Source organism: Aethina tumida, chromosome 1 (genome assembly GCF_024364675.1).
Source record: "Aethina tumida isolate Nest 87 chromosome 1, icAetTumi1.1, whole genome shotgun sequence".
In the NCBI taxonomy this organism is placed as follows: domain Eukaryota; kingdom Metazoa; phylum Arthropoda; class Insecta; order Coleoptera; family Nitidulidae; genus Aethina; species Aethina tumida.
In genome coordinates, this window is record NC_065435.1 from 55,028,780 (window position 1) to 55,048,147 (window position 19,368).

General features: G+C 28.0%; 1 protein-coding gene across 11 annotated transcripts in view; it reads right to left on the reverse strand.

Moving 5' to 3' along the window:
* Positions 1-19,368, reverse strand: part of LOC109603010 (RNA-binding protein Pasilla) — a 107,983-nt gene that overhangs the window by 13,484 nt on the left and 75,131 nt on the right. For all 11 annotated transcript variants that reach the window (XR_007547070.1, XM_049961665.1, XM_049961668.1 and 8 more), the window contains one exon: positions 154-459. Coding sequence is in view for 10 of the 11 variants with exons in the window: in XM_049961665.1 (XP_049817622.1) it covers positions 154-459 (306 nt within the window). In the remaining variant the exon portion in view is untranslated. The remainder of the gene's footprint in view (positions 1-153; positions 460-19,368) is intronic.

Consider the following 19,368-nt stretch of genomic DNA (forward strand, 5'->3'; position numbering starts at 1 on the left):
TCCCCTTTCTTATTACATTATGCCGAGAAACTACCTGCCTCCACGAAATAATAATTGTTACGTAAGTTAATCGAAAATTTCAAAGAGCAATTTACGAAGAAAAACATTTAATTCCCAATAAAAACATCCAGTTTAAATTGAACGCCAACTTACCGATCACAGTGATGCATCGTTCCTGAAGGCTGACATCCTTGGCCTTCTGGGAGATCTGTACATAGGACCCGCTCGTCTCCTTGATTTGTTTGATGTAGTTACCCGCCTTGCCGATTATCATTCCCGCCGTCGAATTCGGCACCAGGATCTTCACCTGTTTGTCCCTTTCCTGCATCATTTTGTTGTCACCTTCGACCAGGGATTTTGTCAGATCTGGCTTTTCCTTGATCTTCTCCATAATGAATTCCATAACTGACATGATTGCGTCGACTGATCCGGTGATTAGACACACACGTTCTGATGTACCTGAAAAATACAGAGAACTTATTAACAATCGTTTTTTTAGGAAATGCTATAAAATGATTATTCTGATGCTGTACATGAACACCATTTAAGAAGCATTCGGAAACTTATCTCGCTCAGAGGTTGGCGTACTCCTGGGACCCAATACGTACACTCGTTTTGTTTTACGGGGAAACTTTTAAATATGTATTTGCCAACGCTCCGTCGTTACGAACAGTTACAACAGTTTTAATGAGCAATAGTAAAAATGCAGACAACTGGGAACGTTCAAATTAAGCTAAAACTGTACCCAATCCGGCTGAGTTAATTAACATTCGAATACGCACTTCATATAGGACGTTCTAATTTAGAATCTTTAATTGGTAGTGCACATGATTCATTCACTAATTAATGCGTATTCAAATCCGTAGTGGATTTTTTAATATAAACTTCGGAATACGGCGCAATTAAAATGATCACTTTTCGTTATTTGAAAAAAAGAGTGTATTGTTTTAAGATTTAATTAATGTAATTTTAACTAATTAATGAAAAGCTAGTGAAACAGTAATAATTGTTATTCACGAAATGCTCGACAAACACGTAAATAATAGTTAATTAATGCACCTAATTATGAAGTTTAATTTATTTGCCTGCAAGTCCCACTTGCACAATATTAATAAGGAATCCGTAGTTTCATTACCATTCGCAATTTATTTAAGTAATGCGAACCACGTTAAAAAGAAGACTAAATTAATATCAAATTACCGAGAGTGTTCTCTCTCAGCTACTTTTAAAATAAGAAATAAATATAATTTTACTCAGTTTAAGATTGGACACATTCAAATTATAAAAGGTCTTCTTACAATTATGCATAAATTACAGCATTATTGTGTCAAAATATAACGTGATAAAGTTTACTTTAAAAAATATATATACAGTGGTGGTCAAAAGTATGGAATCATTTTAAGAAGTTGTTAATCTCGGTGTATTGAAAATTCGTTAAACCGCTTAAAATAGAACTAATGTTTAGAAGGTTGTCAATATTTTTGTTAGGTTGTGTTGTATTTCAATATTATTTTGGTTTATATTTTTGACGTTAGACAAAAAAATTGAATACTTTTTAAGTTTACTAGAAATTAATTCAGATTTTATTAAACAACGAAGTGTTTGACAAATATTTATCAGAAAACTTATCGTAGATATTCACAGAGATAGACTAAATCAACGCCAGATTCAGAAAAATTTAATAATTAGTCAAGGTATTGTTTAAAATATTTTGAGAAAATTTCGCATGCAGGGAAAAGTAAAGCATATATAAAAATGAAGAGTCCCTCGAAAAATAAATCCAAATTTCGATAAACGCATCAAAAGGATATCGGTAAACAATCCAACAAAATCATCAAGGCAAAATAACCAGGCAATATTCCAATATTTCGGTGCAGATGTTTTTAATCTAACCGTGAGACGCCAGTTATGTGAAGTGGGCCTATTTGGGTGCTGTGGAAAAATATATCCAAACGAAATTATAAAATCTGAATAGAGTTTGCCAGAAATCATATGGACTGGCCCAAGTATACGTTGCTTGGATTAGATGGTAGGCAGGCAATATGTAAGGATGGCAGTTGGAATCGACAACGATTTAAAAACCAACAGTTAAATATGGTGGTGGAAATATCATGTTATAGGGATGTCTTTCGGTATCTGGTACTGGTCTCATACCACCAAGTGGAGACAGAAGGGACCTTTTTTTTATAAAGACATTTTGGCAAATCATACCCCTTGCAGAAAATAATAAAAAATCTGTAGTTCAGAAGTTTTAACAAGATAATGAATGATCTAAAATACACATCCAGGCTTGTAAATTGTAAGATTTTTGTCTCAAATGGAGAATGTTCTCCCATGGTTCTTACAGTGACCTAATTTAAATGTAGTTGAACATCTATGGCAACATCGGGAATTAGAAATCTGACAAAAAACATCATCAACAAAGTAATGAGCATTTGTGGTACATTATACAAGAAGAATGGGCTTTCTTGTAGTGTGTACTGTGTTGTAATCTTCTTGACTTAATGAAATTTATTTTTTGAGAATTTCACATTTTTATTATTTGCCTTATATCAAATTTGTTTTAATGATTTTATCTACAGTTATGTAGTAAAGTTGGTTTGGATAAACAGCTTTTTATTTTAAAAATATTTTTTTCCAATGAAATACAATATATAATATTATTCCATACTTATATCCTTGACCATATTTTTATTGACTATAAATTGATTTCCCCTGTAACATTAATAGAGTAAGCTTCCTTTGTCTTCATAAAATTGTACAGATTTTTTGCAGTATTGTTATGTGTAATAACAACATAAACAAGTTTATTTTTCCAATTTTTATTAATTTTATAACAATTTTTAAATCGTAAATACGATTTATGTAAACCGTCGAATTTGATTAATAATCCAAGTAAATTTATTTTTTTTTATTGATATAACAAATTGATTAAACCAGGAAATTAAATGTTTTTAAAATTCAATATAAAGAAACATTTTAATGAATCGTTACTTATTTATAGGATTTATTACTGTTAATGTTTTCTGGAAACGGTTAAATCGTGGAACGAATATCTAATGGACAAACATCATAAAATAGGGTACGTAAATAATTTAAGACCACTTATTACCGTCGCAACGGGTTTATAAAATGAACTTCAGATATTCGAGTTCAATTCAATTTTAAAGTAGGCGCCCAACGTCAAGGTCCAATCAATAATTTAAGATCATCGTTTGTAATTCCTTTATCGGTTTTTGATGAATTCTGCAAAACGAGGTCATCCTTAGCCTGGCGTGACGCTACGGAAGGAGGAACAAAAAAAAAAAACAACAAAGTTAAAAATTACAGAAGATTCGCTATTGATTTTCCCTCTTAAAAACCGCCTCCACGGAAACACACCACGTGTACGCCAGAAATAATATCATTGAAAACGTGACCGTCAAGATAAAATAAAACCATTTATATTTACGGTATCGTACCACATTTGGCTCTCAATACTGTGCCAATGCTTGCAATTCACCGTATTTGTTTTCGACGGTCGGGCATGAAATCTTCATAATAATGACCTAAAAAGGATTCACGTTTATTTTCACGTGAATAGAGTGCGATTTCTAGTCACTAACGAACCCTCTTCTTTCAATTGCTACGCATCCCGTTTTAGCTTATTTTATTTAATTCCGTGCGCCCTTCATGTTCGTCCATGTACATAGAGTGTCTACTGCGAGAGGACCACTTTAAAATATTGTTTTGTTATTGAGCTGTCGAGCACGAACGTGATTTGCTGCTTATTTTTTATTTTGAAAACTATAACAGAATTTTATACACGAAATTTAACGACAAGACTAAGATTCGTTGTTATACAGTGTGGCCCATTTGAAAACAGGACATCTTCATAAAATTTGTATTTTTTATATGATTTTAACACTTTTTCAACTTTAAAGCATAAAAATATGTATTTATAGACGAAACGTCATATTTTTTTTTTCAAAAACCAACCTACTGGGTAAAATTGAAGAAATTATAGCAAATCTAACTGTACCACTAGTTTAAGCATACCCTAAAATTGGTAAAATACCAAATTTCATACAAAAATTATGCTCATTCATAATTCTGTGAGAAATTTAAAAAAACATGTTCTTATGAATTTATTTTTGTAATTAAATAGTCTATGGAATAAAAAATTGGACAAATTATTAGTATAATAATTTAATATTCTTGAAAATAGGATAATTTTTGCTATTTTTTACAGTTTTTTCCATAAACTGATTAAAAAAATAAATTTATAAGAATGTGATTTTTAATTGATCCACAGAATTATGAATATACATAATTTTTTATGAAATTTGGTATCAGGAGCTGCTTAATCTAGTGGTGTAGTTAAAATTTCAATAAAAACCGTAAAAAATAAATGATTTCTTTAATTTTTATGCCTAAAAATCCCTCAAGGTTTTGGTTTTGAGCCAGAAAACGTGATATTTTGACTATAAGTACATATTTTCATGCTTCACAATTGGAAAAAGAAATTTGTCAAAACTAGACAAAAAATACAAATTTTATGGTGGGGTGTCCTTTTAAATGAGCCACACTGTATGTAATATATGTATTTTCTATTGTTAGCACCCTCTTCAAGCTGAGAAAAAAATCTTTTTGTTCATATTCTAATTTGACACAAGATTGTTTTTCTCGTAGTAACATTTTCATTGTTATTAAAAACTTTTTAATATTTTAAATTTTTAATTTCCACAATATATTAAGCTTTATTAAACTGAATATAAAATTGTTTAATTTTTAAAAAATTGGATAACACCAATTTTTTTTTAGCATAAATTTGGATAATCGAAATGCAATATTAAAAATTAAATGAAATGTTTTCACAATTGATACAAATAGACACATTCAGTGACCAGCACGATCACCTGACATAATTCCCTTGGGTTTTCTTTTCTGTCACTATACCAATAAGAAAGTTTTTCTGAGAGCTTTGGAAACTGATACAATCAGTGAGCAACAAAGCTTTATGTATGTACCATACATTTTTGTTTTAGTGAAATTTTATGTCAAATGAATATATTTTATGGCTTATTGTTATTTCAAAATTAATAGATACGATTCAATTAAAAATAAAAACAATTAATTGTTAGACTTTTATGATCGTCAACAATTTTAATCAATAAAAATGTTATTATTCATTTAACAATAAATTTAAAGTTAAGTTATCTACAGTACTAACAATTTTTAAGAAATTCATTATATCCTTGTATCCAATAGAAAAACTTTCTGCCCATTTCAAGAGTGTGCAAACAAGTGAGTACCACATGTACATATACATGTACCATATAAAATCTGTTTATGTGTGACACCAGATCTTAGTTTTATCATAACATTACGTACACACAAATTTTTTATGCAACTTTTAAATAAGTGATGACAAAGTCATTTATACTTCTGAAATTTTAGTAAGTCGATACGCCGTATACCGGGCGCAAAACGAAAACTTTTCGTAGCCGTAGTAAAGCACCGACGAGGCGAAACCTGTTGATTGCAGCGAACATTTTCGTCCGACCGCAACTGTACGGGTTAATATTTAGGCAATGACGTAACGCATATAAATATAAACACAAACGCTAACGCGACTCGGTTGGCGGGATTCTCCTGCAACCGGTTCGCAGATATAAAATTAAGCTCATTGTTTACGAATGTGACGCGATTTGGCAAAGGACTTGCGCTGCATGTGTTCTGGGTAAATTTAAACGCATACTCCGGTTTATATTGGTAGATGCATCAAAGGAAATTCCTGCAGTAATATGGTAAATATGGATTAAAGTCCCTGGGATTCGGCGGACCGGCATAAACGGGAATTCGACTATGAATTTGGTTTTGAGGTTTACCTTTGAGCGTTATAATATTACTAATAGCTGCAATTTACTAAAACATTAAATGTAATTCATGAAATGGGCAACGTTTAATGTGTAATATAATATATAATAATATAACCGTAAATATTTCGAATAATTCATGGTAATATGCATAAAAAGAAGTAGATAAAAAAGCTGTATGAAAAAATTATAAAGGTTTGAAATACGTATTTATAATTTAAATTTTTTGATGAATAATTAACGAACAAAAATTGCTTTTAGTTTTTTATAAAATACAATTTACGTTTATATTATGAAAAATGATAATAATATACAAAAAATATTTATAAATTCACATAATGGTAATAAATTACCACAATAAATAATTAAATAAAAAAAAATTTCTAATTATAATTAAGAAAGAAAAAACCTTATTTTTATTTTTCTGTTGTTAATAATAAATTAAAGAAAATTGCCTTTAGTCATTTATATTATGAATTAAGTAATTAATATACAAAAATAAACATTTAAAAAATGTCATAATACCTTGGTACAAAAAACAAAAGATAAAAACTAGGTCGCTTAAAAGAATAATTAAGATATAAAAAGTTATATAAAGAAAAATCTATTTAATTTTTATTCAAAAAAACTATATGTATAAAAAATAATATTCAAATTATGATCTTCATAATATAGAAAATTGTTTTTGGTTATCGATAAAAATATACATAAATACAATTACAATTTATGATTATTAATTTATATTATGAAGAATTACATTGATAAATAAATAAATATTTAAGAATTTTCATAATGGCAATAGAAAAGATTTAAAATATTATTAGCTTTTAATAAGGAAGACGTTTTGTTTTTTTTTGGTGTTTGGTATTTTAATAAAATACAATATATGTATGATATTCATATTATGAAAAAACAAAGTGGTGTATAAAAAAGTATGAATTTAGAAAAGAATTTTTTTTCTTTTTTTAAGAGAAGTTTTGAGAGAAGTTAATGTTTATAAATAATAAAAAATTTAACATATATATACTCCTGGACAAAATTTTGGAAACCCTAAAGTTGAATTGTTTATTATTTGAATAGTTAATGAGTAACGAATGATTTGAATAAAATTACTGTTCTATCTCCTGTACAAGGGATTAATAAAAATGCTATACTATGATTAATAAAAGAGAATTTTGTACAACAAGTTTGTATAATTATTAAATTAATTTAATTTGTAAATAATAAACCAGAAACAAATAAAAGCATTAACATTTTGTTGCTGATGGTTATGCAGCTTGTATTACTGCCTTTTGTTCATGGAGTCATCCAATGTTCTGGTAAATTTTGGGGGTAGGTATTTTTTGACATTCCATTTGAAGCCTTTTCAGTAGCTCTGTCTTATATTTTATTGTATGCTGTCGTTTATTTCTTTTTAAATAATCCCAAAGATGTTCTATAAGCTTTAGATCCACTGACTGTAAAGGCCATATCAAAACGAGCACTTTTTCTTGTTTGAACCATATACTTGGAAGCATGCCCTGTTAAAACAACTATCTTACTAGCATATTATCCTCCGTGAAAGGTGGCATGTGGTCTTTTAATATATTTCTATAAACAGATCGGTCCATTTTTTCGGTAATTTGGACCAACAGGCCACCAACATATAGATTGGAACAGCCCCATATCATAACGTTTAACTGTCGGTAATTGGTATTTTTTATGTAAACGTTTGTCCACAAACCCCTTACCATCATTTCCATACAAATTAAACTTATTTTCATGGCTCAATAAGCCTGTTTTTTCTATTTTTTATATATATAAGGGGTTTCTTTGCGGGTTTTCTTCCAAAAAGTCCTATTTCCTGCAGTTTTCTTTGCATAGTCTTGGCGGATAAATTTTGTACATTATACTCTGCAGTAATTATTGATGAATATCACTGGCTGCCTATCTGGGAATTTTCTGGTATATGGTCCCCTTATTGATGTGCAGAATTACAGAAATTCGACTGCACGGGTATGTCGTGCCATTTCTATAGATAACAATTTTTTTTGTAAGGCTATTAGGAATTGCTTTCGCTTTGATATGATTAAAACTAATATTTTTAATTTGCACACTACAACTGCAGTATACACTGTGTATTATTATTTTCTATTGTAATATACAGAGCGTTTATTTTAATATTATTTATATAATTATTGTTTATTTGCTTTAGTCATATATGTATATTTTTTCTAATTTCATATTAATCAAGAAAACATTTTTATTTTATATTATTATTAAAAATTGTTTTTGACTTTGATGAACATTTGGAATTTAATAAAATTTATCATAATATATAATTTTAGATATTTAGACTTGAGCAAATAAAAAGGAATTAGTATCCAGCATGAAAAAAAGAATAATAATAATAATAATAATAAAAATTACAATTTAAAAGAAAAAAAAACTGAAAAAAATATATCAAGTTATGTAAATCCAGAGAAATACAGGGGTTTGTCGCGTATCGCCTAATAATGTGGATTTGTTGTTTTCTTTATTTTATTTTAATTTTTTTTGGCTTAATTAAGGCTGGCCCCGGGCCAAGTAAACTTCCTCGCAAATATCGGCCTTCGGACGGCCGTTTCGTTGCCGTCATGCAGGAGCGGTCAATTTTCAGGAAGGTCTTATTGATTCGGGTAAATTTAGATTTGGAACGGAAACCGTCCAAGTTTCAGGCGAGCAATAACGCGATGAATTGCGCCCAAATGGACCTAATTAATTGACTTATGTCCTTTCAGATCGAACCGGTGGAAATTCGATAAGACAGTGCGATAAAATGCGATGGTCTTTCCTGCGCAAAGCGCCTACTTCAGAACTAGCGAAAGTGATCATGTATAAGACGTATATATCGTATAAAGATAGGTAAAAATATAAATAAATATAACTAAAAATATAGGTAAATTTCGAGAACGAAATATTGTTTTAGATTTAAAATCAATTAAAAATAAAATAATAATAATAATAATTTGATTCATTTTCCAACGATTTATGAACAGGATTATTTATATAAAAAATTACGTACTTCTATAAGTATATTTATGCTTAAAACATTATTTTGTAAAAATTAAATGTATTAAATTTTATATTTATGATAAACGTAAATAATGTCAAGAATTAATAATTTTTATTAAAAATATATACAGAAGTTAATTGACCTTTAAAAAAGGGTGAGTAAAACTAATTAATATTTAAATATAATGTATAAATAAAATGCAGTCATATATAAAATATTAAAACATGTTTAGCAAATACATATTTTGTTATAAATATTTTATTATACATTTCCACGGATTATTCCTGGTGAATTTGGTGGCAGTTAATTTTAAATTATTAAAACATCTGTTTTATTGTAAATAAGCTCAATTTTATTATGAATATGGCTTAACTAACTCAAATTTAATTAATTAAGGACCAGTTGGCTATTTATATAACGTATTTGCCGATATAAAACATTCCGAGGGGAGAATGTGCCTATATGTAATATTAAAATCAATAAAAGCAATTTATAAATCAAATTACCCTTCGAGTTTAGTTTACACAAACAGGAAACGTTTAAATTGAATTTAAAACATGTTTTATAACATCGATGCATAGGTTCCAATAAATCCACTTAATAATTATAATATTACAGATTAGTCCGCACCTGAATAATTAGCACATATTTAATTAAAATAAATCGATTATTGGCTTGGAGCCATGATCCGTACTGATGATTGATTCGATTTAAGCAAGAAAAACCTCCAGCACTAATAAACGCGGCGAAATTCAAAATCTTACGAAATTTGTGGAGTGACGACTGTCACTTCGACCGCTTTAGCACATGCACCTATTTTTGGTTCAGTTTATTGTGATTAACGGCCACATGTTATGAAGCAACTTGTATCATATGGTGTTTTAATAACTGTTTTGGTTCCCATTCATATTTATATTTAGAATTTAATTTAATTTAAAAAATAATAATAAAAATAAAACAAGATATTATTCAATTGTACTTTAAAAATAGGTTAACAATAAATAAAAAGCAGTTAAATCATAGACTATTTTTAACATTAAAATTGTGCGTTATGAATCAACGGTAATCTTATTAAATTAACTTTAAAGAGTGACATATGTTCCTAATGCTAGGGTAATTTGTATTTATATCAATTAATAGTAATTTATAGTTACTTTTATTTTAATTAATTCATAATAAACCCAAACAATTCGCTTTAATATATTATCGATATGATTGATTAATATGTTACGCAAATAATAAACATGTTTTTCTGTTTTTCTCCAAGAAACAATTATTTTTTACTTATCAAACATCAATCAATCTAGGGTTAAAACTGTGCGATAGATCGTTAATGAAATTTGAGGAGCAATATAATTCAATTGATAAAGTGCTGACGATAAATTAAACGTGGCTTCGTTAATAAAAAAATTGGACTATAAATTTTGGTGGAAATTTCCCGTAATATTATTAATTCTCTAATGTAAAAAATAATAATTATTCTTGATAAATTATCTTTAATTGAATAATTTTAATATATTATTATAGAACTGACCACAATTATACCAATTCAGCTGCACTATTTGAATGGGATTTCCATTCTTTTATTTAATGTGACTGTAATAATATTATTAATTTACTGGTGTTGTTTTATACAGTATCATAAAAACTTTTATATTGTTATTCTATAAAATGTTACATATATTTTTTTGAATTGAATATTTAATTTTGAAAGGTATTTTTAATGATAAATTTGTATTTAATTTAACATTAGAACTTTTGTTTTTTTACTGATTATATAACAAGTCTGTATTCTTTCAAATTTCTTGAATTACTGTGACGGGTTCATTTAAATTTGTAAAATTTTTGTCAAATTTGATTATAAACGTATCCCTCATGTTTTCGTCAGAGATCGAGATGGGCAAGGAAAACATGGATGCTTTGGTCTTTTAACCAATCCGTCACAATTTTGGATTTGTGTTTAGGATCGTTTTCATGTTGAAACACATATATTAAGAGCCTCCTTTCTACAATATATAGGAAATTGTTGTTTAATAACATATATATGAATCAGTCTATGCCAGAAGATCCCCCTTAGCATAATTGAACCTCCACCACGTTTCACTATGGTGCATAACAAGCTTTTTGTGTAGTTTTGTCCCTATAGGATGTTTAACATAATTAATAATAAATATTATTAACTTAATTAATTAAACTCACAACTCTTTTTTTGTTTCTCTCTGTCCACCTTCCACTTGGTCCAGTGACAAAATAATTATAATAAGCAAAAGCAGAGCAGAGCAGTGAGCAATGAAATATAAAGTAAAAAGTTGCTATAATTTTGTCCATTGAAAAATAAATAAAAATAATACACATTTTTTTAAAGAAGAAAATTAGATTAACAGTTGTATAAAAGACACGATAATAACAGGTAAAACATTATAAACGCTGGCAACCAACTAGTATATTTTAAATTATTTTAAGTTGCTAAAATTATGGCCACTATTGTAAATAAATATATGTAACATTTTATCCAGAACACGGAGTAAAACAAATGAAAATGGAAAAACGATTTGATAACGAAGTATAATAGGTCCGGAATTCAATAATAGCTGAATATTTATAGTTTCATTAAAAAACAAAGTTAGTAATTGAAAATAGACACGTTATGACTACAACCAAAATTTAAGTTTAATATCAATTTTAATTCTTTATAAACCTCTAATGAATGAGTTGTGCGTAGGTGTATCACCCTCTATAAATTTTATGTTATACCTTAATTACATAATTTCATTTGTCGAGTAAATCTCTTTTGCTTTTCCAGTTTAGCTTCACAATTTTGTAAGTCTTTTATACATGGTTAGTTTTTGTCTTAAGGCTAAGCTTTTACTCTGCAACACTCGGAGAACATTATGTAAGTGTGTATTTTAAGCTTTGTGTATGAACAAGGTTTTAAGTAAACAAGAAGCAATTATCCTTTATAATGGAAAAATATCTCGTATTACTTTTAGGATAATAGTTATCCGAGTAATCCAGTTATAAATTCAATTAACAAGAACGGTTTTTTTAAATGAACAAAACACGCTCGCCTTTATTAAAATTTTGGCGAATGCGCAAAACCAGCGCGTACCTTGACCGATAACGCGTAATAGTTTACGCACGCGAGGGACTCGTTCTTAAACAGCGACATTAGCTCGCCATCAAAAATTTATTGGGGTCACATGAAGTTGGGGGGCGCCCGGTCGTCTGAATAATAAAGTCGGCCCCACTATTCCTGTTTTGTAGCGAGAATTTATGCCCATTTTATTGGCATTATGGGACCCAGAAGCCCGACAGCTTCGTGCAAGTTTCACGTATTACCGCGTACTGGAAAAACACAATACGTAAACGTGTGTGTGTGTGCATGTGTGCGTGAATACGTATTTTAACGAGCCGAAAACGGAGCATTAAAATCGTTTAGCCGCACTTGCCACTGTCACGACGGGAACAATTTGAGGACCCTCGTCTAGAAATACAATTACCTAATTGATATCGGGTCCTCCAAATTAACATAATAACATAATGATTAGCAATTCAGTTTAATAAAGTGCACATTGCCGACGATCACAAACCATCACGGGACTGAACAACAGACTCGAGGCGCTGTTGCTGCGAACGCAACAAAGAAAAACATAACTCCAATTAAACACGGCTAAACAACCCTCCTTCGAAAGTTAACAACAACCGATCACTTTCCGTTGCATCAGCGGCTGAAGTTTCAAAACAATTAATTCTTATTAGTTTAAGTGCATCGATTCCGTCCGACGTGTTCGAACTCCAAATCAACAACTGCTGAACTAACAATTTTTTACATTATGGCTTTTATCACGGTGATAGATGCCGAAGTGGTGGATGCAAACTGAATTCGTTGCGTTGTTGTTGAACATGCGATTTAATTGCGACAGTGTTGGGAGCTCACGAACGGGTCTAATTAAAGTTGCACGGCGAACCGATGCGATTTATGTTTTCATTAAAGGGTGGCAATCATCAGTTAAATAAATACACATCCTGATTTCACCAAATTGAGGATCTAAGATGTTTCTGTATTTAAGTAATTACAGGAACGATTCCTAATCGATTTTGGGAGAGGCGTTTTGCATTTCCAATCATCGTACGGTGATTTGAATGCAAGTTTTGTTATGAACCTGTCGTGACTTATTATATCTATTACATTTTTTTAAATAAATATTGAACTGGTAATCACACAAGCGTGTTTAAAGTTAGTTATAGATTTCTCAATGGCGGAAAACCATTCGATACGTTTATTGTTTCCTTTCTTCCTGTGATTTGAATGTATTGTTCTTTATGCTAACTTATATGGTGAATTTTACATTTATATTTATATGCATTCTGGTTGGCGTTTATTATCGGTAAACATGATAAGAAAGTTCTGTTGTTTCAATATACATAATTTTGATTTGTTCTAGGAATTGTTCTACTAAATAAAATCATAGAAAATAATAATTGGCATATATATACTTCCGATTGTTTTTCAAGTGTAAATTTAAGGTGAATTTAGGAAACTATGTTAAATTATAATTTAGTTTTGTGGCCTGTAATTGAACAAACTATAAAAGTTTCTTGATTTTCTATACTAAAAAATTTGTCTAAAAACCTCCGGTTTCTAACACTATTATATTTTGGTTTCAATAAATTGTAATTTAGTTTTTTAATTTTGTCTAAAAAACATTCAGAAATAGCAGTTTTCAGTTTTTTGAGCCATTTTTTATGCTATATAATATTTTGGTCTTAATAAATTGTAATTTAGTAACTATTATTACTAGATTATTATTATTAATTATTTATCAAGGTTTTTTATTTAGTATTTTCTAAAATACGTCTAAAAACCTCCACAAATAACAATTGCGCCAGTTTTTTAACTAGTTGTTATACTATAATTTATCAATAGACTGCTATTAGAAGAATATCATAATTATTACTTATTTATCAAGGTTCGTAGATTTTGTAATATATTTCTTTGTAGCGTATAACTAATTATCAGATTATTATATCAAGATCGATATAGATATACAAATATTTTAATTTTTTAAATTTTTAAACAAAACAAAAAAAATTTTCATAGAATATTTTTCTTTTTTATTTTCTCATTATTCTATCTAGTATTAAGTCTACACTGTTTAATAAAGACCTTAGTCGCAGAATAACGGATTTAGACATTAACCATAGCGGTCACATTGATTAATCCGTTTAATTTGGAATTAACTAATTAACCGCAAGCAAATGACTATCAGCAAACAGACAATCGTCAACATTTACCTAATTCCGTGATCCATTCGCCGGCACGTAAACACATCAGTATATTTTCATAATTTTGATACCTGAAATGTGAACGGTTTTGTTTACGGTAAGCTGTTGGCGTTCCCTTAATCGGCCACAAAGTCACTTCGTTGGAAAAGTTTCTGTTTCCTCTTTAATCTCGTTCGGGGGTGGTGAAATTTCAATATTACCGCGAAGGGACTCGTAGCCGTGGTGAATCTAATTATGTTCCAAGAGTGGACAAATTTAATTAAGAAATCTCCGGTTACAATGGTATGACGACAGCGAACAAGACGCCAGATTGCGTGAAATATATACGGGGGACGCCTGGAGACAAGTTTGACCCAATTAGACTCACAAGTATTAGATTACCGACCAATGATCGCGTTTCTTAACGACTAATTAATTTACATTCAGCTGCGATAAATAAAGAATACGTTCAACATTTATATAGATACATAGTTTGATCTGGCAGACAGACGATGCTGAAATGATATTGTTAATATTTGATGGTTCAGAAATTGATACAGTTCCCTCAAAGGTACGGGCTTGACTATCTTTTCTTTTTAAAACCTGACCCATAATATCGTTTCGATACGCGATAACAATACGCCCTCGTGTCTACTCCAATTGCATGTATCGAATATCGATATGATGTAAGAGATAGATAGCATTTTAACCTTGGAAAATGTGTTGAACATCAGTTTTAACATAAAACATGTAAATATCGATAATCCGTTTCGAGTAAAGTCTTCAACGTTTAAATTTCTCTTGTGCAACGTCTACAATACAAATTGTAAAACATTAAATTTTTATTTTTAGGTACGTTTAATCATTTACCCTTCTGCGGGGTATACAGTGTAATTCGTTTTTAATTACATTTTACTGTGTACGCTAAAAGTTTAATTTTCTGTTTGAAATTTAAATACACATATTCAAAGAGGGTAAAAATTAACTTTATTAAAACTTATTAAATACTTCAAATGGTTCATTTGCAATTCAGAGAATTTTTAAAACGCACTCTTTACGACTGAATGATGGTTGGGAGGCAAATAATTAAAAATATAAAATAAAACAGGATACTTATTACGAAACTGTCGAATATAAATACGAATCTTGGAAATATCACAACAAAGTTAAGACCCTTTGATTATTATCCTGACTCTATTATGATCCTGTATAATCATAAGACCATGTGATCTTTCTTAGACAGTATCATTTTTTTAGGGTTTATTGTGTAATTTAAATGATTAAGATGGTTAAATGGAAACATTGTTAGAACTATTAATTTTATTTATTGTAAAGTTAAATTAATTTTGTTTAAAACTATCTAATATACTTGAACACACACATATACAACTATTAAAAATAGTATTTTGAAATAATAATCGGTTAAAATATCAAATTTTATAATATCCATTGATTTAATTTTACTGTAACTAGTCAAATTTTTAATAGCATTATTTTATAATATCCACTGATTTAATTTTACTGTAATTAGTTTGTTGATTAATAAATTTATTTAATGACAATTATTTTTTAGGAAAAAGGCATTATTTTTTCAGAGCTTATTTTCATCAACATTATTTTAACAGTAATTTCTTTATTAACATTTATTTTTGTAGTGTTACAATTTTGTAATGTAAACAGTTAATAAGTTAATAAACAATTTATTCGGAATTATAGTTTTTCAACGTTATCAAAAACGGTACATATAGTTTAATCATTAATTAATATTGACGAAGGGTACTTTGAAATGATAAATCCTTGTTCAATAGAACAAAATAAGATGTTAAAAAATACGTTCATCCTCAAAATAAAAGATTATGATACAAAGGATGCATCCAAAGTTGGTTAAAAGATGTTGGGATTCTCGATTCGCCAGTGAAAAGCATAAAATTTAGATAAATTGTGGTTATTAATTGAAGAGTCGGTAAATTTAATTTCAAATGACCATTGCCGATATATCATTGAATCTTGCCTCACTGTTGACAGGCGGTTATAACGAATAAAGGGTACCTAACAAAATATTAACAATTTTGTGTAAAGTTATGTATGCATTATTTAACAAACATATATTTTACAAAAGTCTACTATTTCTGTGATCAGCCACATTTCGAATTTATTTTGTTTAAAATTTAAGTATAAATTATTTTGATTTAGGTACAAAATGAATAATGGGAGAAAGAATATAGTGTAATTATTTTAAATAAAATATTAAATATTTTGATTGCGTGTGCGTTTCCTAATTAATGTTAATGTATACTATTTCTCTGAACGCTGTATATCAAAAAGCATAATACTGAAATATTCTTTTTGTACTTTGTTACTAATCTAACATAAATTGAACATTAATTAGCTATACATTTGTAATTACTCGAACGCTTCAAGTAAACGAAATAAACACGAAGTTTGTAATTCATTATACGTTTTTATTTTTTAAGCGGGCTATCACCTCGTTTGTTTACCTGTTGCAGTCAATTAATTCAATGTAATTGAAGGGGCGTAGTACGATAAATGGTCCTTCATTATCTCTCGGAAGGCCGCACGTTTCAAAAAAAAAAAAAAAAAAATCATTATGAAATGCACACTAACACAGACTGATTGTTTTATGCAATAAATTATGCTCGAATCGAATTTCGTTTACAATGTTTCGAATTAAACTTAATTTCCTTTTATTTGCCAACAGCATCAACTACATTTAACAGCTGAATGCATTTAATATTTTCAGTTTTGTTCAGTCATTCGTTTCGTCCCTGTTATGGAATCCAACAACAATTGAATTTCCAACATCAGTCCGCGGCCCTAATTAAGTTAAAGTTATATTACGGCTCTTCGTCGTGCATATCTGAAGAGTAAAATTCGCCAAGGGCAATTTATATGTTCGTCGTGCATCTCCGGAGGGCAAGGAGCACGTGACGGGGTGAGACCTCGAGCAGATTTCCCCGCGAAAAATATGCTCCGCCCCTTGATAAAATGTGTTATTAACAATTCATTCCGGTTTCGGGAAAAACGACGGTTCGCCGAAGAAAAAGCCCATTTCAAACAGGCGGATGTTTACTTTTTTCCGAGAACGGGCGTCGATTGAAAAGGTGGGATGAAGTGAGGATATTGAGTTTCATGGGGGAGTGTCGGTACGGTTTACGTTGTTGGATAATTCCTGTTAAGTGATGATAAAAACATCATCAATATTTTATAATCATTGAGGTTTTTTGATAAACACGCACTTATAAATCATAATACTAATATAAAAATTATATAAAATACATTATATATTTTTATATACTTTTTTTCCAATCTAATAATAATAATTATAATAATAATAATAATAATAATATTTTTATTATAATAAAATGTTTAAAACAAAATAGTTATATATATTTTTCAACATTAATAGACAATAAGCGTTTTATGCATAAAGAAATATTGGTAAAAACTTTTTAGTATATTAAAATAAAATAAAAAAATAGTTCCATAAAAGTAAATAAATAAATAAACAATATTTTATTGTTTTATGGATATCTACACAAACAGTTTAGTGATAATCAATATATTTTTAATTTAATTTAACAATACGAAATAACTCGATTTACTCAAGTATTTATTGAATGTAAAATGTTAAATAATTGTTGAAAAAATATACGAACCTGATGAAAAATCTGAATGTTTTATGACCCTTTTTTTAAATTGAATTACAATAAATAAATATGATTTTTTTTCAAATAAAATTACTACATTTGTAAATTTATATTACGCATGTACAATAAATTCATTGATATAAAGATACTGAGATTATTTATTAATATAAGGAAATGTAAGTGATTAGAAAAAGTGTGAAAAAGAACATACACGTATTAAAAACGAAACAAAATGTTCATAGTTCTTAATCAAGATAGAAAGATATTATAATATTTCTAATTAATGACATGACATCATATATAAAGAAATGTAATTGATTAGAGATAATGTTAAAACATAATGATGATACTCGTATTAAACAAGTAACAAAATATTATGATCGTTTTCAAAGAAGATATATAGATATTATATCTTTACTTAATATATATTTTTTTCGAATATAAGGAAATATAATTGGTAAAGGGTAATGTTAAAACATATAATATAATATAATATAATATTTGCATTAAAAATAAATAAAATATTCTCATAATTTTCAAATAAAATAGAATATTAAGATATTATCTTTAATTAACGAGATTTTTTTTTGAATATAAGGAAATATAATTGATAAGGGATAATGTTATAACATAATATAATATTTGTATAGAGAACATATAAAATATTCTCATAATTTTCAAATAAAATACAAAGATATATCTTTAATTAAAAAGATTTTTAACCGAAAATTTTTCAATCAAGACAGAAAGATATTATAATATCTCTAATTAATGAGATTTTATCACATATAAAGAAATGTCATTGATTAGAGTATTATTATCGTCTTAAATAAGTAACAGAATATTGTAATAGTTTTCAAAGATGATATAAAGATACTAACTACATCTTTACTTAATATATATTTTTTTCGCATATAAGAAAATATAATTAACAAAGAATAATGTTAAAAAGATAATATAGTATTTATATTAAGAATAAATAAAATATTCTTATAATTTTCAAATAAAATAGAAAGATACTATTATATCTTTAATTAAAGAGATTTTTTTTCAAATATAAGGAAATGTAACTGATTAGGTAAAAATGTTGAAATATAATATCAAGATAGAAATATATTATATTATTTCTAATTAATGATATTTTTTAAATTATATATAAAGAAATATAATTGATTAGAGCAAATGTTAAAATATAATGATTATTATAATAGTTTTCAAAGAAGATATAAAGATATTATTTTACATTTTTTCGAATATAAGATAATATAATTGATAATAAATAGTGTTAATACAATTTTTGTATTTTGAATAAATAATATATTCTCATAGTTTGCAAATAAAGTTGAAAGATAAATTAATATCTTTCAACTTTATTAATGAGATTTTTTTAGAAAATATAATTGATTAGAGAAAATGTTAACATATACACACAAGACATATTATAAAGGTTTACATAATATATAAAAAATATATATTTTTAATTATTGAAATTTTTATTCTCAAACATTTAAAATATTAAAAAAACAATAATAATTACATTAAA